Genomic DNA, 27,749 nt, shown 5'->3' on the forward strand with positions numbered 1-27,749 from the left:
AAGCTTGAGCCTTACAAGATTACATAACTTGCTTAAGGTCACAGTGGGTCAGGGACAGATTTGAAGTACAAACTTTGAGGTTTCCAGTCTAGTACTTTAGCCATGGGCCATGTATGCAGTATCCTTTGTTTTTTTTCTGTCCTCCTGGCCATCGGACCTTACTTTATTCTTTGTTACTTATTATTGCCTAATCTTATTTTTATATTTTTCTTTTTTCTTTCTTCATCTTGTAAAGCACTTTGAGCTCTGTATACTTTATATGAAAATGTGCTTTTGAAATAAATGTTGTTGTTCACAAATCAAGTATTAAAAGAAGAGATGTCTACAACTACGGTAATTCCAAGTATTTGATGACATTTATTTAACGCTGATGTTTTAATTGCTGTTAGACATGTCTACTGCTCTTTCAATACAAATAATAATAATTGTCATAGTGACTGGAGTCTAACAGCCTCTGGTTCACTTGAGCCCTGGAGAGACTGGCACAGTAGAGTCAAAAACAGATTTGAAGTAGCTGCAACAGAACAGCAACACTTAATCATATGGACAGCCAACAAAATGATACATGCAGCAAGCGCATACAGCATAATTACAGGTGCCAGAGGACCATCCCACATGGCGTCAGCTTTCACCACCTTTAACAGTGTTAACATACTGAGGCACATTCCTCCAGTGATGGTATTTTTTTATTACAACACAATAAATCCCAGCTGTAATAAAAATAAAAAAGAAAACAAGACACAAGGACAAATATGGACAAAAATAAATGCAGAAGATACAACCCACTCCCCAGAACTACCTGGAAAAAGAGGGGCAAACATCAGAAGACCTACGAGTTCTCTGTGCCTCCAACAGCTGTACTGTAAAAAGCAGAGTTTGCAGATCAAGACGCGATCAAGTTGTAAAAAACCAAAGGAAAATAGCCAGCCATCCACTTTCTGAATTGTATTTATTCCAACACGAGACAGTGGGGTTGGAGTATCAGACACAGAATGTCAGCCCACTAGAGGACTTGTTTATTTCAATTTATTCTGTGCCAAATAGGACAACAAACCACTCCAATTGGAACCCCTTTTTATCAGAGGAAAACAAGTTACCATAAATCACCTAGGAGTCTCTGGCCATTTCACCTTAGGACATGTAAATAACAAAGGCACATTCTGGAGGGGCACAGACTTTTTCTATACCTTACCTGATCTGTACCGATGTAAGTGCTGAACAAGTAGCTAAGAGTCACAAGTTTACTGAGCCAATGGTCAAAAAAAATAAACATTAACTCCTTCATACCACACTAAATATGACAGATAAACCACTGGCTCAGGCTCAAGTCACTTTCTTGTTTGTGGAAGCAACTTGAGATAATGCAAGTTTTGTTACATTGTGCATTATCCTGAAGGAAATATCCATTTCAAAAAAGAGCAGAAATTTGGGGACTCTGTGACACAGAAATGAGGCTCATTTCATATTAAGAGGTGTAACATGTGTCAAGAAGACATTCAATGCACCATTATAATAACACCATCAGTCTGCTGTTTACATAAAAATCTGACCTTAACATCTACATATCACAGCAGAATCCAGGATTTACTATACCAGATGAAACCTTTCTGACCATCAGTTGTCCACTTTTGTCAATCATGTGCCCACTGTAGCCTCATACCCCTATTCTTAGCAGGCAAGAGGTATGGTCTCCTGGAATTCTAGCTCATCTGCTTTAAGGTCCAATGCATAGTGCTTTTAGAGATCCCTATTTCAAACACATGTTCTTTGAGGATTGGTGACCTTTCCATTACCTTGAAGTGGCAGTTCTTTTCATATTTCTTTCTTTAACAAAGTATTTTCACACAAAGATCCGTCATCATTAGATTTTTTTTTTGTTTTGTCACACTAACACTAGAGACTGTAGTGTTTGAATGCCCAGAAGGGGTTTTGTAGATGTTTGTTGTCAATAATCATACCACGGTCAAAGTCGCTTACATAGAACATTTTGCCCATATGCTATGCATATATTGAAGCTATGTCCACACTACTACATTTTCTTTAACTAAAATGATCTCCATCCACGGTAGGATTTTTACACTGTTTTCAAAAGAATTTTAATTCATACTGGATGTATTCTGGCATGCTTTTAAGCCCATTTTGCAGTCACCAACTGATTTTCTCAGTTGACATGAATTTCAGCTACAGTGGCCATTGCTTCACATTCAGTATAAGACTGGTTGTGATGCCCAGTTGCATCTTACAATTGGGCTCTTGCACGATCAGAAGAATTGTCATGTCAGAAACTTCATTTGGTTGGCCTGTAGTTTTAGAAGACTCATGAGCCGATTTTCTGATGTTACCATTAAACTTGCAGGAATTCATTATTGTAGTGACCACAGTGAATGGGCGTTGCACACGTATAGTCTGAGCACCCGCGTCATTTCATGTCAATCGGACTGAATGTGCTGTGCTGTTTGAACACATACAGTATATGAGTGACAATTCTATTGTGCAGCATGACTAGCCCTTTGACCACGATTTCTAAAAAAGTGCACAAAAATGCAATTTAGATGCATACAGGTAAGCAACATGGTATACAATACTTTTATGTCCGCTATGATCAGATATTTTTTTTTTCTTTGGTGAAGGGTAACCAATCAAATAATGAAACATTTAATGAGCAGGATCCAGTCAAAGCAAGAACCAACCAGTTCCTGCAGTGCTCTGTAATTTATGGTAATCTCTGAAGGAAACAATACAAAACTGAGGAGTAATAATACGCGTAAGACCAGCATATCAGTATAGATCAGAAATCCACAGGCACCGAGAGATATCAAGACTCATAGATGTACCACCAGGCCTCATGTTTATGAAGTGTTAAACCTCAAGTCAGACATTTTGCTCAGAAGTTCTGACTTTAATATAACATATATTAAACTACAGTTCAAAAACTGTTTAATACTATAGTAGAATGTCACACTTCACTTTTCGTATTATTTTTAGACATTTTAATAAAGGACGATGGTCACTTCTGGTTTTACAAAATATTTGCCCCTTAAATCATATACAGCTCAGTGACACCCCAACCATCCATACTCACCTGGATGCTGTGAACAACACTTTTGAACTGAGATGACCGCTGTGTGTGCGTATTCACTAGGTCCATAGCTCTGTCAAAGTTTTTCACATATTCCCCATACATTTTGAGGAAAGGAGCCAGCTTTTGGAGAATGTCACCTATTCGAGGATTCTCATTCCTTAAAAAATTGAGAAAAGGATTGTTAAGAGGTGACATTGCACAGGCCAGTGTGTAAAATATAATCTGTATACAATATTCAGACTCGTTTAAGCTAAAACATGTAAAGATCTCAAGTGCTCCCTCACTCTTTACATTGCTGTATCTGTCACATCTCGTAGCAGACTATAATATGCAGAAGATCGTATGTTGGTACAGGGCTTGCCACGCTGCCACACAGTGTCTGGTTCCTCAGGACATGTGCTCTAAATGATCACCTTTGAATTGCTGTGGTGTGAATTTGTTTTCTGGTAATGGACTGTAAACTGTTCAGTGGTCACCACAATTCATATAACTCAGATATACCTAACATGAGCTATTCACCTATACTGTACATATGCAATATTGTTATCAGTAACTTTGAGTTTAGTGATTCTGGTTCCTTAACCACCTTAGCATTACAGTTTTTCTTGAAAAAACATGTTAAAAGAGTTGAATTTTTTGGCTTGAAAAATTACATATTTATTAAATATGATCTTTCTACTGTAAAACATTAAAACTACATAGTCAGAAGTGTAGAAAGTTTAATAATGATAGAAATAATAATAATAATAATGAATAAAAATAATCCTAATACCGTATATACTGTCAAAATGTGTGGTATATCTTGAAGCACGGTGGAATACATAATCCAACGTCATAGTCGAGACAATAATAATGGGATTCTTTCTGGATTTTCTTTCCAGACTGATCAGCTTTTGAAAAGCACACTACACACGTGCGATTAACACGCGTGTCACTTTCGATTTCACTGTTCATTTCAATTTCTCTGCCTGAAGAAACATTCACTTTGTCATCACTGCTCGTATCACTGCCAATAGCGGACGATACCTGGGCTGCTGAAAAACGTTTCTTACAAATTATGAGGCTAGAAGAAGCTGTGTCTGCACCATTGCCTGGGTAACACTCGGGCCTGACATTTATGCAAGACATGCCTATATTGTTTCTTGAGCAACGCTTGGCACTAACAGTGTTGGCACTTTTACAGCCAGAGTAATCTTCAGGTCTAATGCTTACGCGAGATGCGGCAATATAGTTGCCCAAATGACGCTCGAGACTAACGCCTTTAGCTCTGTTTTTACAGCCCAAGTGACACTCGGGACTAACGCCAAGGAGATTAGTACATGATGTGCCATTCCAGCTTCTAATACTGTAGGTAACTCAGTAATCCTTACTCAAGCAAGAAGAAAATAAATAAATAAATGCTTCCTCACAAGTTGTTAAAATAAGTGTATTGTGATAATCTTTACCATAACCTGTTTCCTCCCCAGTATTCATGACTTGGATCGAGAATACATTTGCTATCAACTAGGTTCCAGCTGCCATTGAACTTCTTCCACCACAAGTTGATGTGCCTTTTGTGTGAGATTTTTAATGCTGCCATACTGCATGCTTTCCCATTTACTTGCTCCAGAGAACTTTCCAGATCCTTAGAACTCTTTGCTTTGGCAACCAATTTTCTCAATTTGATCACGCTCAGTCTCCCCAATCCTTTATTGTTCCTCTATACCCTGACCCTCTTCCTATCCTTCACTATTTTCTAGTTACATCATACATAATATGCATGACCATATAACTTGTGCATTTAAATGGCTTCTGATTAGGTTTAATTTAACACTCTTCTTTTAACATACAAAGTTATAAAAGTCTAAGTTTCTCAAAATGTTGAAGAACAATTTCATTTTTATACTCGTGACTATAAACTGCAATCTCAAAATCTTAAGGTTTAGATAGTTTCTTATAAGTGCTGAGATTAATGAAACTATGGAAGGATGGACAACCTATAGGACCCCACTGAAATAATCTACCTACCATTTTTCACAGTATAAATTAAGACTCAAGACAAGCACAGCATACTCTTATTGACGCTTCGTAAGTTTCAAATGCACACTCTTGGGACCACACACAGTATAGACCAAGGGCTTCATAATGTTATCTGGAGTCTGTAAGTAGTCCCCAGAGTCTACTCAATAGTGGACACTGGGCAAGGATTAAAAGTCCCTCGGACCGCCAGTATGGTGAGCTTGGAGATGGGTGTGGAGTAATAGTTAGATGCTCACAAGGTGGGAGGCAGAGTGGCTAGACCAGAGAATAAAGGTGTGCAAGAGTGTGTCATACAGAAGATGAGAATGGCTACAAGATACTTGATTGGGTAAGCCACCCCAACAGCACACTTCTGAACTGCCTACATATGGCTAAACAGGCATCAGTTTGTTGTTTTTCCTCTGTTCTGTTTTTACTTTGTGTTCTTCTCCCACTGTACTCCCCTTGGTTATTATTTTGATTACTGTGGCCATGGGTCACTGCATCCCAGGGTCACATGAGCTGCAGGTGCCCCGAAATTGAAGATGTATGGAAAAAAAAAAAATTTATAAAAAGAAAGATTTCTGCTGGTACATTGGTCGAGTCCTCTTTATCCTCTTTATCGTTCACTGCTAGTCACACAGTCATCCCTACCCATCACCAGTGAATTGTAGATAGTGACAAGGGCGACTGTTGGACAGCATTTGCAGCGTTCTTCTTTTAACATATAAAGTTATAAAAGTCTTAGCTTCTCTTAAAGTTGAAGAGAATTTTATTTTTTATCCTCCTGAGTGTAAATTACAATCTCAGTATCTAAAGGTTTCTTATAACTGCTGAAGGACAGCTGAATACAGACTATCTCTGTATATATAATCTTCATTTGTATCTTGATCTTTCTTTGTCCGCGAATAAATTAGAAGAAGAAGCACTAGATGGCAGTAGAGAGACAGCTAAAACATAGGCATTGCATTAAGAATCTCCTCCAGGCTTATACTACTGAAGACTGTAGTACTCCAGTCACACCTCAAAACACAGACATTCAAACTAAACAAATTGTTGTGCTTTAAATTAACTAAAGAGATCTTCATTTAGATCTTGATCTTTGTTTGTTCACGAATTCCACGCATGCGTAGACCACCTTCCAGTTTAGTATGTTGTTGTTACTCACGGATGTCAACAATGTGCCGGAATAACAAAAGGGGTGGTGCACAGTGTTACGCTGGTTAGCTCCTGAGGCCTGGTTAGACAATGAGATTGCTGAAGATAAAAGGTACATGCCTACGTAACATATGAATGAAAGAAAGACAGTGGGTAAAATGAATGACAACGTAACAGCACATTCCAGAAATTATTATTGTTACGTTGTAGCCGGCGAGTGCTGCGCGTCTCACAGTTGTACCGTGTCTGGCTCACATGTCAGTGAAGTGATCCCTATTTGTGCTTTAAAGAGCCTGGATACCTATGTGTCCTCCTTTTATAACCATTGCTCCGTGTATATTGCCTTACTCTTTTGGATTGCCACAAAGCAACCTGAGAGATTGGAGAAAGGTTAAGAAGAGATTGTGAGGGGAAACGACAGCGTTGTGAAAACGAGATGGACTGTGAACGGATAGAAGCAGAAATGCTCCTACACCACCACATAATTACGATTCGGACAGTGATTCCAAGTAGGCCGTTCCTATCGAATCAATATCCAAGGGTTTTCTTTTGTAATTTTGTTTCCCTTATAAAAAATCATAATGCTGTGCAACGAAGGGCCCAGTTCATGACTGGCAGCCGCGTTTAAACAGGGAGCCCTTCACAGACAACTTTAACAAGCGCAACGTAGTTGGGCGCACATGGCTAGTTGGAATATAAAGCACATTAAGAAAAAGTGGTTTGTCTTATTAGTGACAGTTCCTTAGCAATGGCCAGTGACAGCATTCTAGCTGTAGTGATAGGGAAGCATAGAAAGGTGATGATTTTGCATGAACGGAAAACTCTGTCACCACTTCTGAATATGCACGGTGTAACAAAAGTACTGAGAAAACTTTAGAAACTGCCATTTACTGTCATCCTGGGTGCAAGGCAGATTTGTCATGTACAGACGATCCCTTACAGAATTTCAGTTTGTTAATAAGTGATGACATATCAGCTATGGTTGACAAATCACGTGAACTGGAAAGGTTGCTTAGCAATGAAGTGATGCAAACTGTACCTCGTATAGTTATACAGTTGGTAGCATCTCTGCTGAACAAAATGTACAATTTATTGGTAGCTGGACAAAAGTGCCCTAGAGTATGCAAACTGGTGAAAAACTAAACCTGTCAATGTGTTTTTATTTTTATTTCCATCCATCCATTATCCAACCTGCTATATTCTAACTACAGGGTCACGGGGGTCTGCTGGAGCCAATCCCAGCCAACACAGGGCGTAAGGCAGGAAACAAACCCCGGGCAGGGCGCCAGCCCTTCGCATGGCACACACACACCCACACACCAAGCACACACTAGGTACAACCTGCATGTCTTTGGACTGTGGGAGGAAACCGGAATACCTGGAGGAAACCCACGCAGACACGGGGAGAACATGCAAACCCAGGTCTCCTTACTGTGAGGCAGCAGCGCTACCCACTGCGCCACCGTGCCGCCTATTTTTATTTTGTATTTTTAATTTATTTGTATCTATTTTTATTTTTGTTTTAAAAGTTTTTTACTTTAACTGTAAAAATTGCTAGGTGCTAGCTTAATGGTTTTTAATGTTTTCCTCCCTCTCTCCTTCTCATTCTTTCACAATAGAAAGCAGAACGATCAAACTCTCTTTCTTTTGAATAGCTGACATTCTGTGTTCTGATGTCTACCAAGTAGAATTGTCAGCTTGGCATTTCATGCTCTGTCTCTCTCTGTCACTCATCATCTCAGATGCTGTTTCTGCAATTTTTATGGCTATCCATACACCTTCTATATACTCTTGCACTTCAATGAATATTCCTGTTAAGAGTGACCTGTGACTCTGTTCATTTTGCTGCTGAATAACTGTGGCAGTTTTATAAATGTTTCAATGTTTAACTGTATTAGGGTAAATCCCTGCAATGCCTGGAAAGGGTCTGAATACCATGTTAAAAAAACAGATGTCATTTCTGCAAGCTGGGATCTTTTTATTGTTTTCTCAGTTTTTTGCTTACAGTATCTTAATATAATATCACCATACAGTTCCACTTAATTTATTAGTATTTATGTGAAATAAACCTAGATTTAAATAATATAGAATATATATCTCTGTGTGTCTATTGCATAATTCTGTTTAGCATAGTATTTTGTGATTTGTTTCATTTTACTTTTGCTTATTATCCTGAGGGGCTCTTGTAAGTGATACCAACGACTGTGCCTGAGCTGGAAAATCAGGATGAAAACGACAGTGATGAAAAAGCAAAATCAAAAGAGAGGTCCAAGCACAAAGTAAAGTCAAAAATAGGAATTCAAGCAATTAACAGTAACAGAGCTGAAAATGACAGGAAAAACTCAAAGTGAAAAAAGGTACAAAGTCAGAGGTAAAAAAGCCAAAAATTGAAATCAGCAAAGAGCAAGCATGCATGTCAAGGTCTTTTTTGACCCCAATATAAGGATAGTGTCAGTAATACGCCATCAGGTTTTATAGTACCAATATGATGATATCACATGTATAGAGATATCAATCACATGACAAGCGATTGCAGTAGAAACGATAAACAAGATGAAAGCATTCAAAGATAACAGACACAAAATGACAACTCCTGATAAAATTTCAAAATGATGTTGCATCAAATTAATCAAACAACTAAATGAATAAACAACAAATCTATATTAATAAAAGGCAAAGCCCTCACTGACTCACTGACTTACTCACTCACTGACTCCCTCACTGACTGACTCGCTCATCACTAATTCTCCAACTTCTCGTGTAGGTAGAAGTCTTAAATTTGGCAGGCTCGTTCCTTACAGGTTACTTACAAAAGTTAAGCAGGTTTCATTTTGAAATTCTACGCGTAATGGTCATAACAGTCGACAACGTCCGCCATGTTAAAATTTCTTATTTATAGCCCCATCTTCACGAAATTCGGTAGGCGGCTTCCCTGCGCTAACTGAAACCGATGTACATACTTATTTCGGTGTGTAACAAAGGTGCTATATAGGCGCCTGACCCGACACAGATGGACACGGAGGCACGTATAAAAAGCACAAGACTTTATTTTTCTTCAGTTGTGGGACACGTTTTCCCTGTGCCACACAGCTCAAACACAGTCCGAAAGCACAAGCACAAACACAAAACAATCATCTTCCTTTCTTTTACCACCACTCCTCCTCAAGCTTCGTCTCCTTCCTCCCAACTCTGGCTCCTTGAGTGGTGGTGGCTGGCCCTTTTGATAACCCACCCGGAAGCATTCCAGGTGATTGACCACCTGGTCCTGATTGCACTCCCGGGTGGGGCTGAAGACTTGTCCAGCCGGGCTGTTGGAAGCAGACAGCCCCCCCTAGCGGCCACCCCGGGCCCCAACCAAGCTGTGGAGGACTCCATCTCCCATGGAGCCCTGTGGGGTTGGGGAATCACCGTCGGCCAGGGAGGCTGCCACCAAGCGTCCCGGGGGAGGTATTGGACTGTCCATGTTGGCTCCACCGGAACATAAGCAGCAGGGACGTCCCTGCCGGGCATGGGACCCGGCTGTCCATCACAGGTGGTATGACGCCACTGTCGGCCACCATATTGAACTTTCCAACGTCACTAATTCTCCAACTTCCCGTGTAGGTAGAAGGCTGAGATTTGGCAGGCTCATTTCTTACAGCTTGTTTACAAAAGTTAAGCAGGTTTCATTTCGAAATTCTGTGCGTAACGGTCATAACGGTTGACAATGTCCGTCATGTTAAACTTTCTTATTTATGGACCCATCTTCATGAAATTTGGTAGGTGGCTTCCCTGCACTAACTGAAACCGATGTACGTATTTATTTTGGTGGTATGACGCTACTGTCGGCCGCCATATTGAACTTTCCAATGGTCTTTGTTACTTATGGGCCCATCTTCAAGAAATTTGGTACTCAGGTTCCCAACACTAACTGAATCCTACTTGCGTACATATATACGCGCCCATAGCCTGCAGCTCGGTCGCCGTGTCAGGCGCCGTTGGGTCCCCCATCCCAACGCGTCCCACGTTGTTGGCTGCCTGCCGATATAAGGCCATACGTTGCTCCGGTCTCTTTATTCCCTTCCTTGCTTCGCTACAGGATTCACGTCTCTCTGCTGATAACTGCAGCCTTTTCATTTAATCCATGCCTTCTCCGCTGTTTTATTGTTCGTTTATTACGATTATAGTTATTGTGTAGGTATTTTAGACTTACTTTACATTGTTCAGGTACCCATTTCCTTTATCTTTCCAACCGTATCCCCATTAACATGTCTATCGAGGTGATCACCATCGATCAAATAACTGTCAATTACCGAGTGGTTTCCATGCCCGGAGATGGCACCTGCCTTTTCCATTCTCTGTGTTACATATTGCACGGCCATATCAGGCTCACTCTTGATATCCGGAGGAACATTGTGTCTTACGTATTGAATGACTGGGACAGGTTCAAGGTGTTGACTGATGATGGTACAGGAGATAATTATACTACACAGGAGCACTAGAAGAGTGAAATGCTTAAGCCCTTCACCTATGGTTCTGCATGTGAATTGATGGCTGCCGCTGAATTGTTCGGTTGTCGCTTTCAAGTGTACCAAAATGGCCAAATATCTTACACCTTTGGACAACCGCCAATGCCTCTTAAACATCTTAGATTGACAGGTGACGATTTGAGTAGTGGACACTTTGATGTTTATGAATGTTTAAACTCTCAAAAGCTGGATGTGAAGTTATCGATGAAACTGGTTGTATACTTACAACGCTTGACAGATGCCAAATGTCACTTCAACACAAGTCCTGCAAATACTAACGTAATTGAAACAAACCATGAAACTCAAACCGATTATGACAGCAGCAATCCAAGCTGTCAGATTTAAAACAAGATTACTGTTCACATGGCCAACTGTACGTTGCATGCTCAAGAGTAAGCTCAATGCCCAGCTTGGTCATATTACAACCGGAGGGCCGAACTCACAATGTGGTTAACAAAGAGATCCTTAACAAATAATTATTAGCATATTTTCCCTCAGTTTAAAAAGGTTTACTTTTCTTCTTAATAAAAATTTTAAGGCAGTACTTCGCCGCTGCGAAGCGTGGGTATTTTACTAGTACGTAATATAAACAGTACCAAAATTTGCCACCATTACTGACTATGAGTACTTTCAATAACCTTTAGCTCCTTATATCATATAATATGCACAGAAAAGTTATTACACAGGTGGACATGAATCATTTTATTTAAATTTATTACTTCACCTACCACTCAGCTGTGATTCTTGTCTTCAGTTCAGGAAGGAGGAATTGTTCATGGAACCGGTAGATTGAGGAGATGTTTGAAAAGATGCCATTGATGACATCTGTTTGAATTCCAGCTTCTGTTAATTTTGTGCAAAAGACCTGTAAAACAGGAAAATCAGGTGTGTAATGAAACAGCCGGCTCCTTCAGGCAGAAGCTGTGATTCTGGGCGATGAGCAGACTAGTCTAGCCCGTCTCTCATTATAGATTATTTGGCATTGTTTCCCTATTCAGGAACTTGAAGCCTTTTTCTTAGCTTAAAATTTGTTGGGCAACTCTCCCAGAATGAAACTATTGGAATGGCAAATATATGGAGAACCACTGAAACCCACAGCGTGCCTCCACCCTACATAATATGAACTATAAGCCAAAAATGGACCATGAACAAGCATTATACTTCTCACCATGCCCTGGAGGGGCCTGAGTGTCCCTCAGATGAAACTATGCGTAGGGGTATGAAGTGATTTTGTCCCCTCTGACCCATGACTGTTATCACAAACTGGCACATTAGGCTCACCCCATAAGCATCTACAGCACGACAGACACACCTGGTCCAAGAGATTGAGTCTCTTCACGTAGGCCTCTTCAGTCTGCAAAAGCTCACTGGCAATGTTGAACAGCTTCTGTGGCACTGAACACTGCAAAAAAAGGAAAAGAAAAAATGCAACTAGTGGATCAAAGAGGGAGTGAACAAGTCCCTTCACATAAAAAAATACACACAAACTGTTGTACTATAGTCACTTTTGAAAGGCACTATACAAAATGTACTGTTTTATATGTAGTCTGAAGTGAATTAGGCATCAGAAAAGACCATACTAAACTGAAAGGAAACACAAAAACCACACGGAAACAGTGGGCAGCTTGGCGTTCACTATCACTGAAATGCAGAAATCATGAGAAAGAGAAGCCATATTAAGAGCATGGGAAGAGTAAATGCAAGCCAGTAACCTAGCTCATGTTGGTCTGCCAATCTATTCTTACCATTGCCAGACTATGGGCAGGACTCCTAGAACTCTACAATCCCACTTCACTAATAACAATACTGATAATTCACAGGTACTGGGACACAAACATGGTTGCACAGTGTTTTTTAAAGCTACAGAGGTGGTATGAGTGTCTTCCTTTCTACAGAGGATACAGTGTATACAGCTCAATAAAGAGGGTACAACTCTTTGTGTAAAAAAGCAATGTTCATAAAACTGGGCATTGCTCTATTGAAATTGGGCACAACATCACATCAAGACAGGTAGACCTTTCTGTAAAATGACAACAAGTCAATATCTGACAATAAGGCCCTATTTTAAAAAAAGAGAAACTCAGCAAAATGGACACAGGCCTATAAAACAGAATATGAAAATGTGTTAAACTCTCTGTGAATGAAACAGTTCCACTTCATTTGAAATTGAAACAACTTTCTGCAGATTTGGTTCAATTTTTTAAAATAAGTCACAGCTAGTCCTGCAAAAGGTGCTTATTGAGATAAAATCCTACAGAGGTGGCAACAATGTCAGAAAAGGCAAAATTCTTTACAAAGTGGATATAGGAATGACTAACATGGTTCTAGATCTCTTAACTTAGCACTGTGGAAAACAGCATTGGCAGGACCTTACAGGCAACATAATATTATAGGGTCATTATAGGTTTATATGTTCATAGGGTCAGTATTGTCATGTGTACAGAATAAAGTGAAATTCTTACTTGAAAGTGGTAATCATTATGCAACACATTGCCACTCTTCAACACCATGATTATTACGTAGCTGTATATTACCTCAAAAATTCTGTCTTTGTTACCTGAAAAATCTCTTAACATAGTTTACAATATTTCACACAAGTAACTTAGTATATAAATGGTTCACTACTTAAACATATGAGGCAGACCTTGAGTGTCTCTAGCTGTTCTTCCTTCAATGAATCGACAGCTTCATGTTCCTCACTGCTGCCTTCATCCAGGTCACTGTCCTCTTCATCTTGAGTCGAGTCTCTCTTATTGTCCACTGGGGTGGCATTGCCAGTTATGACTTTTCTCTCCTCTTCTTCTATCTTCACCTCATTATCAGGGACATTCTCTCTCTTCTCATCTTCATTGAAGGGTTCTCCATCTGTATGGCAAGAGGGGCTATCGATCCCACTGTCACGATTGGGTATCTTGCTGCTGCTGTTCTGCTCCTGATTGTCACTGCTTTCACAAGGTGCTTCAGTTCGTGATGTGTTGCAGGATGTGGAATAGGAATCCCCCGATCTCTTCAGATCATCTGTGCTTATTTCTTCAACTTTCAGCAAACCAAAGTTGGAAAGCTCTACCTCAGCAGGGGTGCCACTGGATACCTGCTGCTTGGAGCTGGCGTCCCCAGACAGTTCTTGAGCAGTGTCCATACTGAGTGGCAGGTGAAAATGGTCTCCTCGGAACACTTCCTTGATCAGCACCCTACAAAACATAGCAACAATTAAGCATCCTGTGATGAGATATAATTTGGCACAGCAATCCTCCTGCATAGCTTCAGATTCCTAGGTTTGAATAATGAAGATAAGCAACATGGTACTGAACCTTACTTTCAAGTCAGTCTCTTGGCAACTAATTAATGTCAATATCTGGAGACTATGCAGAACAAAAGACAAATGCACTTGCACAAAATCACAATTCACAAGACAACACAAAAGTAAGCACACAACTGGAGACTGGCAGGATGCAACTTCCTTGGCTTCTCACCAAACCAGCATCTTCATTCCTATTAAAATCTTATGTTCTAAAACTTACAAGTCTCACTCTTTCTCTGTAAGCAAGCCGCTCAAATATATGAATATATGGTAATCAATTACTTGTTCTTCAACAATTAACTAACCACCAACAGTGTTGGCAAGCTGTGAGACCGTGAAAGTAGTAAGAGCAAACTAGCTCATCATACAAGTGCTCTTGAATCTACAGGACCCCAAATTCTACATATTGGAGCCCTGGCTGCTCAGATGTTTGCCTCCGCTCTCTTGTCTGCTTTCTTTTCCTCTCAATTATTCTTCCACCGTCTTTATGTTGATGTTCAGTTTCTAAGCTCTCTCTTCCTTAACTCCCCTTCATTTCTAGATGGATACAGCTCCTTCTCACCTGCCAGCCTTTTCAGATCGCCTACTTCCAACGCTCTGCTTGTTCCTCACACACTTGTACTGTGAACACGGATGCTCTTTTGCATTTCTTCATATCTACTTCTTCCCACAATTTCTTGCTCCCAGTTTACCTGTAATTCTTCATTTGTCATTACCCTGTTTTTCTTCAGGCTTGTTCCTCACTTCCTATTATCATCATTCTGGATTAGAAGAACTCTTTCAGTCCTTAGAAAAACACTTCCTTATGCTCAAGTCAGCTTTTCCTTTTTCTTGCTCTCCTTATTCTTTATTTGCTATTCCTCTGACACTGGTTGAACATGGCTTTTTTTGATCTTTCTGGTTTGATGTCTATCCCTCTCACCTGCTCTTATTCTTCCTCACACTCCTGCCTCTTCACCCACTTTTACGCTTTAACTCTTTCTGGATGAATATAGCTGTTCTGAGCTCTATGACACTGTGTGTTTTTGCATCTTCATAACTGTTGTTACTTGTTTATCAAGTCTGTGTCTCCTGTAAATTATTTTTCATGTATCAAAAAAGACAGCAGAGCAGCAAAAGATGGCTTGAAAAGACTCAAAACAAGGAGCAAAGCAAGTTGTCTAGACATCCTGTCTGACAACACCATCAACACTAGGTCAGCATCTGGCCTTGGATCAGGAAGAAGCGCTTACAACAACACTTCACTGTAGATCACATACCTGGAGCTCTCAAACTTTTTGATGAGCACACCAACGCTCTGAAATGGTTCTGCTTCCTCCTGTGCCCACCTGGTAATGCAAGTTGTCCCCTCTGGCTTCAGGAGGAGGGAAGCAGGAAGGGGTCTGGACGGAGGCAAGGAGAAGTATCCGTTGTCCTGGAGGTGAGCAGGTTTAGGGGGAACTAGGGAGAGAAGAAGTACATCACCCTTTTGGAATCAAGGGTTTCCCCAATACTCTTCTCACATACTCCCACAGAAGAGTCTTCCATCTTTCAATCATCTGGATTTGTAAATCCTCTCATATGAGTGGCAGAGGGCCCCACTTGACCATGCATCAGAATCGGAGCAGGCAAAGAATTGTTGAAGCAGCCAGCACATAAAAGAAATTACCACTTCCTTCTCTCTTGCTAAACAGGATGCAGCAAGTGCTCACGTAACATGTGTGGTTTTGCAGAAAATAAGCTATGCATTGGCAGGCTAATGTTTTAATCCGAGGAGAGGGCCCCTCCCCCCTCCATTTCTTACCAAGTCCTACAATAGGATGGCATCTGACAGCACAAAAAGAAAACTGCTTTTCTGGACAGAGACAGTAAGAAATAAAAAAGAGCCGAATGTGGAATGAAAAAACTAAGCCTATTGCCAAAATAAGAATGCAGCCATCCAAATATGATAATGAAGCCGTTTACTTCTTTCCATTGTTCACTAAATGAAACAGAGATTGCAAGGCAGTGAAAACAACATTTTCTGAGAGGACTGCAGGGTACTATAAAGATAAAACCAGCAAGAAGTCATCTGTCAGCCATCAACAATGAGCAGCTTGGATAGCCAACCAGGAAGTTCTACAAGAAATAAGCCATCATATTATCATCATATTGCCATCAGGGCCATGCTGAAGAAGGCAGAGAGGGTAAAAATGTCTCCTCTTTATTGGAGCAATGAGGCTTGTCTGGACCAGCCAGTACTTGGATGGGAGACCATCCAGAAATGCTTGGGTTGCTGCTGGAACATGTGTTGGTGAGGCCAGCCCTGTGTGTGCATCCAAATGGTGGGGACACAGAGCTGAAGAAAAAGTGATGTCCTTTGGATGAGACATAAAAGGTCTTGATGCTCTGTGGTAGATAAAAGATCCCTGGGCATCATTTGAAAAGAGAACGATTTACCCTGACGTCATAGTTAAAGTGCCCTTCATGGCCTCATCTATTCTGCGCCCACCTCACCCAAGTCACCCACTGTCTCTAATAGGCTCTCTCTCTCATCTCTCTTTACAGAGATAATAGCTCATCTATTGTGAGCAGAATGACTCAAGAATGGCTGCAGTCACATAATCCCAGCTGCACATTGTTTCCCACAATTTATGTAAAGGGTTTTGAATAGGTAGAAAAGCACTGTATTAATGTAATTAATGAATTCAATCACGCTGGGACAACTGAAGTGAATTGGGGATCACATCACTGCCTGTGAAGCAGTACTGGAGCTATGTTGGTGACTTTAAAAGAGTGAAAAGGATGGCGGCTGCGGCCTAGTGAGACTCATTTATTTCATGTGCTACTTATTTTTAACGTCATATTGCACAATTAGTACAAGTAAACACAGTAAACTTAAATCACATATGCAGCTCGCTTGAGACCAGTGATGTTGCGGGGAATATAATCAGCTAGTGAAATAGTTCCCCAAATAAATACAGGCATATTACCCACACTTTCCATCTGAAAATATTCTGATGTTTGCTACAGTAGAAAAAGGGACATATTGTGAGAAACAAATTAGAAGGCGATTTGTGCAGGGATATAGCAGGAAAGTATTTGACCTACCACAAACTGCTGGCGGTCCAAAATATAAAACATAAAAAGCACATATTGCTCATAAAATACCCTTTACATTTTATTAAAAAATAACATATATAAATTAAATACATGGACTGTAACCGCTACACATACAGTTCAAAATCACGCATGAGAATCAGCTGCTTTACCCATGATGGTACTTTTGGAGCAACCGGTAGTTTTTCAAAATGGGACAAAAAAAGCGAGAAAAAAGGAAACAACAGTCCCAGAATATAGAACACCTATTTTGAAAATCAAAAACACGAGGTAGCACTTTCATCTCAATTTTTTGTGTTCTATAATACATTATTACTGTAGCTAAACTGTCATCTAATTAGCCAGCTCCATTGGGCTGCAAAGAGTTGAGGAAGCCATTATCTAACATTTGCCAATAGTTTGCTAGTTAACTTGCTCTTGCTACTGTTGGGACTTTGTAAGCTGATAAAATTTAATTGTGTGCACCTCGTGATTCAGAAATAACATTGGACTATTAGGGTCAGGGGTATTAAATTAGGCTGGTAATCTCAATTAGCTGAAGAGTATGAAACACAAATTGTGATAAAATGAAATGAATAAAAAGGTAATTATGAAAAAAATAACCACATGAAAAACAACAATGATATATATAGTGAATCATTAAATTTTGAAAAATTGCAACAACGTATGTAAAAGGTTGATTGATTGATCGATAGGACCAGGTTTTCCAACCCGTTATATCCTAACACAGGGTCACGAGGGTCTGCTGGAGCCAATCCTACCCAACACAGGGCGCAAGGCAGGAACAAATCCTGGGTGTGGCGCCAGCCCACCGCAGGGCACACACACCCACACACCAAGCACACACTAGGGATGATTTAGGATCGCCAATGCACCTAACCTGCATGTCTTTGGACTGTGGGAGGAAATCCACACAGACACGGGGAGAACATGCAATCTCCACGCAGGGAGGACTCGGGAAGAGAACCCAGGTCCTCCTTACTGTGAGGAAGCAGAGCCACTGTGCTGCCCCAGGTTAAAAGTGACCTTATGAAATAGATAATAAGCAATTTTAAAAGGGTGAGTGTCCTGGATAAAAACCAACATTCAGGCCTTTAATGACCTCTTGGGCATAGCCATCAGCAGTGTGTCTGTCTGCGGGAAAAGTGTCGACCTCATCGAGACGTTTACTTACCTCAGCAGTGACATTCATGTCTCTAGTGACACTTCCTATGAAGTCAGTAGACGGACTGGGAGAGCATGGGGAGTCATGAGATCGCTGTAATGGGGGGTGTCGCATTACTGATATCTTTGCAAAAGGATGAAGGTCCAAGTTTTTAGAGCCCCGGTGCTTCATGTTTTGCTATATGGTTTGGGAGACATGGACGCTATCCACTGACCTGAGACAAAGACTGGACTCCTTTGGTACGGTGTCTCTTTGGAGAATCCTTGGGTACCTCTGGTTTGACTTTGTGTCAAATGAGCGATTGCTCATGGAGTCCCGAATGAAGCACATTACCTGCATTGTGAAGGAGTGTCAGTTACAGCACTACAGCCATGTGGTGATCTGGCTCACGGGGTCTTCACTGTTGAAGAGCCGAGCGGCTGAACCAGGCCAAGGGGACTGCCTGTGTACATGGGGTGTGGCCAACCAGGGTCCCAAGCTGTTTTTTTGTGTGGTGGGTGCAGCAACGCGTTGTACCAGTGCATGCTCCCCAGCCTGACCAGAGCTATTTTGAAATGTGCCATCTGGAAAGGCCCCACTATGGAGTATAAGCAGCCTTTAAAAATAAGGTAATTTTTAAATAAAAACTGCCCAAGTCCAATTAAAAGTACATTATTGAAACTGAATAAAACACTGATGATTAACTAATAATATTAGTTTTTAGTGTTATGAAATATTATGTTCTGTCTTAAAGTTATTTTACAAGGTTTATTTATTTATGCAGTTAAATTATAAACAAAAAATATTGGCTGCATTTTCCTTTGAAATCTACAATAATTTGATATTGTTTAAGCATTAGAATGAGATACAGAGCTATGCACTGAATAATAAATGTAACTGATTTAATTGGTATATCTTGTGTCGCAGTTTATTTGAACCTTTCACAATGGAACCGTTAGGCCACAAAATACATAACATATATTGAAAATTACAGAATGGTAAGCCAATTCAAAAGTCCAGATTTTTTGGAGACCCCACAAGGGAGGCAAGCAATGCCCCTGGTGGTAAAGGGAGTCTGTGGAATTTCCACACAGTAAGTGCTTGTGCACTTTATAAGCGCTTAATGTAGCATCCTGCCCATCAGTTCATACATAATTCACGCCTTATCCGAAAGGCTTCTACCCTACGTGGGCACGGCTCGTTCTACACCGAGTGCCGAGGGGCCTCGCTGAGAAGGCAGCGCGCTCACACGCTCGCTGCGCGCACCTGGCTTATGCAGTTAAAAGGCGTGTGAGCGCGCGGAGGAGAGCGCGCCTCGTTCAATGCAGCCAGCCAGGCAGACAGGCAGGCTGAACACGGAGAAAACGTCTGTCTCACCACGCAGCACTCTGATTTGGTGCGGTTTCATTTATAGTAGTTCTCAACTACGGGCTGCATTGCTTCAGTTGTGGTTAATCATATTGAGCAAAACAAAATAAAGCTGAAATCTCCCTGGAGGAGACCGGTGACGCCTTTACTCTACTCATTATCTAACAACTATTTACACATAAATGACATACCTTCTGAGAAAAAAAAAACGTAGTTTATGTGAATACATAAAACATTTTAGCTTTGCCTGCCATGTCAATATTTCTTCTTAGCAAACTTTGTTTGTCGTGGACTCGATGACAGGCGACAGTCCCCAGGATCGGCCTGCTTTCAGTACACGGTAGTGGGCTGTTACGGCGGTGTATGTGGGAGGGTCCTTTGTTATTAATTATCATCAAGTGGGCGGGACCTACTGTTTACATCGATAATATGCTACCGTAGCTCACAATTCTAACATTCGTTACTGGGGCGATGTCTCTTCTTTAATATTCGTTAGATGGGTGGTGTCAGACTTTTCGTTACGTGAATGTTCAGTGTTGTTTATTTGGGTGGTGCTCATCTTTTAAAACGTTCTGTAGGTGGAAACTAATTCACGTATTATGAAACACATGACGGTATGTTGACTCTGTGTACTTCCAAGAATCATTCGTGCTTTATGTTTCTGTCTGCACTTTATACTTATATACTTGCTTGTGCTATGATGAGTAAGAAATCCCTTGTTACATCTTTTATTTAATGCAAATGATCTTTTCAAACATTTTGTGACAGTGCTTACTTTGAAGAGAAGTATAGAACATAACCCTGCCTAATGTGGATGCTACTTTTATTCCCTAGCAAAGACCTGCTGCCATGTGCCTAATAGCATCAAATGTCTTGGTGAAACATGCTTTTATGATGGGCTCAGTTCTATAGATGCAACTGTTTCTTTTGGCTTCTTTATCATTCTGCAAGTAAATATCTGTTTTGTTTTCAATTTTTCCACTTAACTTCACGCTAACCAACTATGAACTTTCTGGACACCTTTGGTTCTTGCTCTATATATGCAACTCCTCAATGAGACTGTGGTGACATCAAGGTAACTAATCGATTTCATTCTTTGTTTTCTTACAAATGACAAGACAGTGGCCACAGGTTATTTTCTTGTAATCTATTTTTAAGTCACGCTTTAGATGTTTTCAGGTTGCTTTATTTTGTGCCACACTTATATTTTATGCCAAACAAATTAAACAGTATATGGTAATGAATATAAAATGTAAGCGCTCAAACAGTAGTCAATCATAAAATTTGCACTGCAGGGAAAACTCAATATATACTGTGTGGAGAAGTATTCAAATGTTCATCACTTGAATTTTAAATTATAGTTGCAATAAAATTTGTTGATTTAAAAGACAGGCCTAGTTTAATCTCACTGAAATAAATCCAATAATCATGTTGTTAATTATATTTAATATTCAGAACAAATCAATCACATGTTGGAACAGAAATATCCTAATTCAAAATACCACATTAAATGAAACAAATGCCTTATGAATAAAATATAAAAGCAACACACATTCCCATTCCTATGCGAGTAATAGAGCCTTAACAAATTCTGTTTTAAATGGCTGTCTGCCACACGGTGATTCACTTCATGCTCCGATGTGACTAAAACATATCGCTTCTGTATAATGTTGTGAATGGCACAAAGAAGAGCGGCCAGAGACAGAAAGAGGCAGGCAGTGGGACATGGGAGTGGTGTTTGGAGTAGTTTTTTGGGGGAGAGGGTGAGATATTTATTTATTTAGTTATTTATTAAATTAACCAATGGCATCATTCTGACAAACTCTTGAATCACTATGATTTACAGCAAATGTAGTACTCATCCCATGAATTGCTAGCTTATGAGGGGCAGTGTCATAACATGTGATTTTTACATATATTGTAACAAGAATGTAGTGAGACATGAATAATCCAATGGTACTTCATGTACTTGCTAATGTGTCTCTGATACACTTTTACAATGCTGACACCCAATTCAGGATTGTTAAACTCTCAAGTAAAAACAGACCAAAGCCCTTCAGTGTCTTTAACTCTCCCTCTAATTTTTTACAGGAACATTACTCATGTTTAGGTATGTTAATTATATGTTGTCCAAATCAAGCACAATAGCATGTGTGACGTAAGTTCAATGTTGTCCATGGAAAGGGTTCAAAGATGGCCTGTCTCGGAAGGAAGTCCATCTGGTAATTGTGATATAACACCTCCACTCCGCAGCATCACAATTTTGAATAAAAAGGATTAAGATTAAAATTATTTCTGTTGAAACAGAGACAAAACTATTTTAACAGGTAACAAGTGAAACTATCACAAGAGTGATAGAGTGACAGGTATAGAAGAAGAGACATCTTAATTGCCCTGTAGCCTGGTAGAAAAAAAAAGACTCCTCTGCCTCAGTGGGCTAAGACACTCACTCTTTCTACGTACAAGATGGTTCAGAAACACAAGGCGGTGGCCTGAAGTCCAAGAACAGATAAACCAGCTTTGGGTGTGGCACACTTTTGTTTAAAAACAAAAGTAAGTTTTTCTTGCTGGAATATAATGTACTTTTAAACATGTGTCATCTTTCTAATGCCTGGGCCTTATCACAATCAAGATACCCTTAACAATGCCTTTCTGCAATGCCAGGGTCATGAATTTTTCCATAGTTTGAACGTTTCTAATTTTTGTGCTGGGCAGAGGTACTTCCATATTTTGAATCTTTTTTTTTTTTAATGTTATTGTAATCATTCCATACAAATCAATACATTTTAATAAAAAGTAGGACTGAGAACAAGTCAACCTCCATCCCTGAGACAAAGAGCATGGCCGATGGGGTACAACTTAAGGCTTGTAAACATACCTAAATTGATGAGTTTGATAAGCCAATAGAGATGAATGGAGAAGAAAAAGAAATGCGGAATTAATTGCTTCCTCGGTGCTTTTAAGAGCTTATTCTAAAATATTACTGATTAGATCCTGCCATGTTTTGAAAAAAATCTGTACAGATCCTCTAACTGTGTATTTAATTTTTTCCAATTTCAAATAGTATAAAACATCGGTTTCCCACTGACTTAAAAGAGGAGAGTTAGGATTCTTCCTGTTTAGCAAAATAAGTCTGCGTGCCAAAAGTGTAGTGAATGCAATCACAATTTTTTTGTCCTTCTCCACTTTAAACCCATCTGGAAGAACACCAAACACAGCTGTTAATGGGGTAGGAGGGATTGTGACACCAAGGCTGTCTGAAAGGTAATTTAAAAGTTTGGTCCAGAATGATGTTAATTTGGTGCAGGCCCAGAACATGTGACCCAGTGAGGCTGGGACTTGATTGCAGCGTTCACAGGTTGGGTCCTGCCCTGGAAACATTTTGGAGAGTTTTAGATGAGACAGATGTGCTTGATATATAATTTTGAATTGAATAATTGCATGCTTTGTGCATATGGAGCTCGAGTGAATTCTCTGCATTGCTACTTTCCACTCCTTTTCTGATATATTGATTAAGAGATCTTTTCCCAGTGTCCTCTTGGATCTTTGAAAGGGAGGGACTGTAAAATAATTTTATATATTGCAGAGATGGTGTCAAAGTCCTTGAAATTGGGCAATATTTTTTCCAGCATGGACGAGGGTGCAAGATGAGGAAAATCAAGCAGGGTCTGTTTAACAAAGTTCCTAATTTGAAGACAGTGAAAGAAATGTGTAGCTGGAAAGTTAAATTTGGAATGTAATTGTTCATAGGATGCAAAGATATTGTCTATATAAAGATCTCTAAGCAAGTTAATCCCACATTTTTTCCAGATATTAAAAACTGCATATGTTTGCGAAGGTTGAAAGAGGTGGTTCTCTTGCAGAGGTGCCACAGATAAAAGATTCTCCATCTTAAAATGCTTTCTACATTGGTTCCAGATTCTAAGTAAGTGAAGCACAATTGGGTTATCAGTATATTGCCGATAACTTGCATTTATTGAGGCACAAAGCAGGGAATATAAAGAAGTACTGCAGGATTTTATTTCTATTGCGGACCAAGCCTGTGTATGTTCATCTGTTTGTGTCCAGGTTTTTATAGCTTGTATGTTTGCTGCCCAGTAATAAAACTGAAAGTTAGGTAGAGTCATGCCGCCTTCTGCCTTTGGTATTTGTAGGTTCGCCCTTTGGATACGTGGATGTTTTGAGTTCCAAATAAATTAGGTTATTGTTGAATCTAATTGCTTAAAAATGATTTATTGATGTATATATTGGAATGTTTTGAAATAAAAAAGCAGCTTAGGAAGAATATTCATCTTAACAATATTAATTCTTCCAGCTAGAGTGAGATGAAGGGTTGACCATCTATGCAAGTCTTGCTTAATTTTTTCTATGCAGACAGTGAAATTTGAGGTGAGAGAGGTATTGAGCCAATAAGCTATTAAAAAAGTGCGGAAATCAGTAGAGTTACGCAAGTCTTACTAATAAAATAATATACATTCAAATGAAGACCATAAAACCCCTGTAATGAGAGACAACCCTAACTTTCCTCTGCATAAATTGATTTTCAGTTATTCTTTTTCATTCACTAAATATGATGAAAGACTTTGACCTCATAGAGTCCATGGTGTCTTGATATACATCGCCACTATGTTTTTGCTCAATGACTCAATGATTTGGTGCTGTGCAGCAAGTTATGATATTGTCAGTTTCCCGATTTTCAGATCTCGTATTTTGTATTTGCTAATTACTTTATTTTGTAAAATTTTGTTAATTTCTGGAATGTTATTAAATTGTCAGCCATGTATACAATATTTGTTAAATGACTCATATACTTGTACCATGTATGTTGAGTTAAAAAGGGCAGGTGGGAGCATTTTAGTTTGCAGGGCACTTTGAAACTGCCAAGGTATTTTGAGAAGCATACAGGATGAATGAAACAGAAAAGTTTAATTTTGCATTCAATTCCTCAATTCACTCTTTAATAAAAAAGAAAAACTGGGGGTTAAACAGAAGAAGAATTTATACATTTGCTTAGTTTTAATGACAGCTTTATGTGTTTATCTGTTTTAAAAGTAATCTTTTTCATTTTTTTCACTTATTTTCGAAAAATAATATTATCTTTATTTATTATTTAGTTGTTCTGATGATGCACTGTATCATGGGATTATTGCATCATGAAGCCTTTTTCGCAATATGGATAGCATGTGAATTAAATGTATTGCCTCATTCCTAGTGAGGTTATATTGGGGTTTGTGGAGGTCGTAGGCAGAAGAAGTGAGCCGTGCTTCAGATTGCATTATTTAAAGTGCCAGCCTAGAAGCAGGCAGTCAGGTGAATATTTACATAATTTAGACATCTAATATTTAAGAAGTTTTAAGAACCTCATTTATTCATTTAATTGTGTAAATGTCTATGTGTGTGTTTTAATAAATAACTGAAGATTTATTATGTAATGTTTTGTGGCTTTATGTTTGACATTAACCATATTATATTTGAAAATGACAAAACCACTCTGGGCATGTAAAAGGATCTATGTTCTATAAATATAAATTAAAGTGAATTTTGCATGGGTATGCCAGTTTCTTCTCACATTTTATGTGCATTTTATGTACATTTGTTGTCAACAAGTGACACTAAATTTGTCTGTTTTGAATGAGTGTAGCTGCATATGGGAGAACGCTATGATGAACTGGCTAGTTCAATGTTGCTGGGAAACGTTTTGTTGCTACCTGACCTTGTAACAGAAACAAAAAGGTTCAGAAGAGTGGACAGACAGATTGAAGAAGATGACTGAGCGACATGATCCTTCCTTTATGGGCATGACAAGTGGGCATTTTGGTGTGATGCATACATTATTCTCCCAAGTCTACTGCTAAGCCTCCTAAGGTTGTTAAGCACACCCTAGTGCAAATTTAAATAAAATGAAATCTAGATTATGCTGTACAAATGCTTTCCAAAAGAACTTGATGCACTTCCTGAACTTTCAGAGGCAAAGCATGGAGAAAAGTACAACATATCCTTCTAGCCTACACCCACCACTTATCTAACCTGCTTATTAATATAGTTCAAGGAAGCACAAAACAGATGGCGAATTAAACGTTTTAATTTAAGAGAACTGAAGCAAAAATGAGAGGCTCATTCAGTTCATGTTGAAAGCTTGCTTCATTCAAAGGCATCAATCTGCAAACCAATGACAATTTTTATTTTATATAGGACCAAGAATATTGGTAAAATGTTAAAAATAGTTAATAAGAATAAATGTACACCTGATATACTATTCAGCTACTGTATATATTTATAAGAAAAGTTTCCTATGGCTTCCAGTCGGTGCTTTCTACTTTTATTTTTCTGTTTGACTAGCTGTACCTTGTGGTTTCTGGAATTGTGGTCTCTTGACTGTAGCTGAGCCATGGATTAGGTGCTTCTGCATTTGCTGTCTGCATGGTACAAGGAAGTGACGTGAGCCACCTCTCACTTGAAAAAATGGCTCGGTGGGGTGCTGATTTCTTTGCAGTCGTCCCTCAGAGTGGCCTGCAAGCAAACCAAAAGAAGAACACAAGTCAATGATAAAAAGAAATTGGGAGCTTTAAAATATTTCTGGTATGACTCTTTTTATTTCATGCTCACTTATTTAAACTAAACAAACATATTCCTATTTTGTAGACAAGTGTCAGATGCCTTTACAGCTGGAAGGCACAAAGGTACTGCTTTCTGTACAGGACCTCAAACCTCTCAACCTCCTTTTTCTGTGGAAAACAAACAGTCTTAGCCTAGCCACACTACCAGACCATAAGCTTGCCATTGGTCCATGCCTGAACCTAACTGTTAACACAGGACAATAATTAAATCTACCGACTATAAGTAAACTATAAAAATAACCTTGGAAAAGTGCTTCTTGGAGGTACTGCACACTAGGCATTTCTAGGCCATAACTCTTTTCCTGGGCATTTTAAAAAATATATTGTGGACAGACAGAGATATTTTCTTGCAAAAAAACATTAAGTGAATGAAAAATATGTGCATTCACCAAGACTGCATTACTGCCTGCTGGTTCTTTGTTGCAATCTGATTCTGATGTGCAGACCACAAGTGAAGGACAATCTCCCTCTGGTGGACTGTTATTTTTCTGACAAAGGGCTCTGGGAATTCGACTGCTGTACAACTTCTTAGCTGCTCAAAATGTAAAGACCTGCGCCTTTTATATAAATAAATCCTTGGTATGTGACACAGCTGCCCCATGTGAAGGATGTGCAAGGACTGTCAGACTTAAATAAATTGTCTCAGCCCTGTGTCTTCAGCTGTATTTCGAGGTATGCACTCTGATGCAATCCATTGTGCAATTAATAGCAGTAGTTAATGTTTTACATTTTGTTTCTTAACATTTTGCTGCTTAACATTAAAATTTTTAACAGAGGCATCATACATTTTTTGCTCTAAAGTGATATGCAGGACATTGTACTTTTGTGATATTTAAATTTGTCCACACTCATTTTTTAATTATCAACAGTTTTTGTTCTTTAAACCATCTGGGAGAGTTTTAATTCAAAAGCAACCATCACAAATGCCATATTTCTTAGCAGTTGCTAACAGAATAGCTTAGATCAGGGATTGCTAAGTCAGTTCTCCAAAATGTTGAATCATCTGGTCAGGCCCCCCTACTGATACAAACCCAACGCAATGAGGTGGAGCATGATCTTGGATCTTGGGGTCTGGTAACAGTAATCATATTGCATGATTTTGTATGTTAGTAGACCTGTTAAAGTAAAAGAATACCTTCTGAAGACTATTGATACTTATGTAATTAGATGTCATATGACATCTCTAGGCCAAGGTTTTCTTGAGGCACCATCTCCACAGGAACTTAATTATTTTAAGTATACATTCTGTTTAAATTGTACATCTAATAATAATAATAAGTCTTTGCATTTATATAGTGCTTTTCTCACTACTCAAAGCACTCAGCAATTGCAAGTTAAGGGCCTTGCTCAAGGGCCCAACAGAGCAGAGTCCCTATTGGCATTTACATCTGTATCCCCATGCGCAAGCAGCGGCAATATATAAATATACTAGGGGCCTCGCCAACCCCCGGGTTTGGTTATCCGGATATACAATTTAAAGAGATTGTTCTTGGTG

General features: G+C 39.4%; 1 protein-coding gene across 5 annotated transcripts in view; it reads right to left on the reverse strand.

Moving 5' to 3' along the window:
- The window catches only part of fgd (faciogenital dysplasia), a 110,431-nt gene that overhangs the window by 27,197 nt on the left and 55,485 nt on the right, over positions 1 to 27,749 (reverse strand). For 3 of the 5 annotated variants that reach the window (XM_039770977.1, XM_039770979.1, XM_039770978.1), the window contains exons 2-6: positions 25,983 to 26,147; positions 13,391 to 13,937; positions 12,059 to 12,148; positions 11,475 to 11,611; positions 3,083 to 3,239 (exon numbers count right to left, since the gene is read on the reverse strand). In XM_039770977.1, coding sequence (XP_039626911.1) covers positions 3,083 to 3,239; positions 11,475 to 11,611; positions 12,059 to 12,148; positions 13,391 to 13,937; positions 25,983 to 26,059 — 1,008 coding nt within the window. In that variant the 5' untranslated portion in view covers positions 26,060 to 26,147. Of the gene's footprint in view, positions 1 to 3,082; positions 3,240 to 11,474; positions 11,612 to 12,058; positions 12,149 to 13,390; positions 13,938 to 15,306; positions 15,488 to 25,982; positions 26,148 to 27,749 lie in introns of all 5 variants that reach the window. The other 2 variants (XM_039770976.1, XM_039770975.1) reach the window with 1 other exon arrangement.

Source organism: Polypterus senegalus, chromosome 12, assembly GCF_016835505.1.
Source record: "Polypterus senegalus isolate Bchr_013 chromosome 12, ASM1683550v1, whole genome shotgun sequence".
In the NCBI taxonomy this organism is placed as follows: Eukaryota; Metazoa; Chordata; class Cladistia; order Polypteriformes; family Polypteridae; genus Polypterus; species Polypterus senegalus.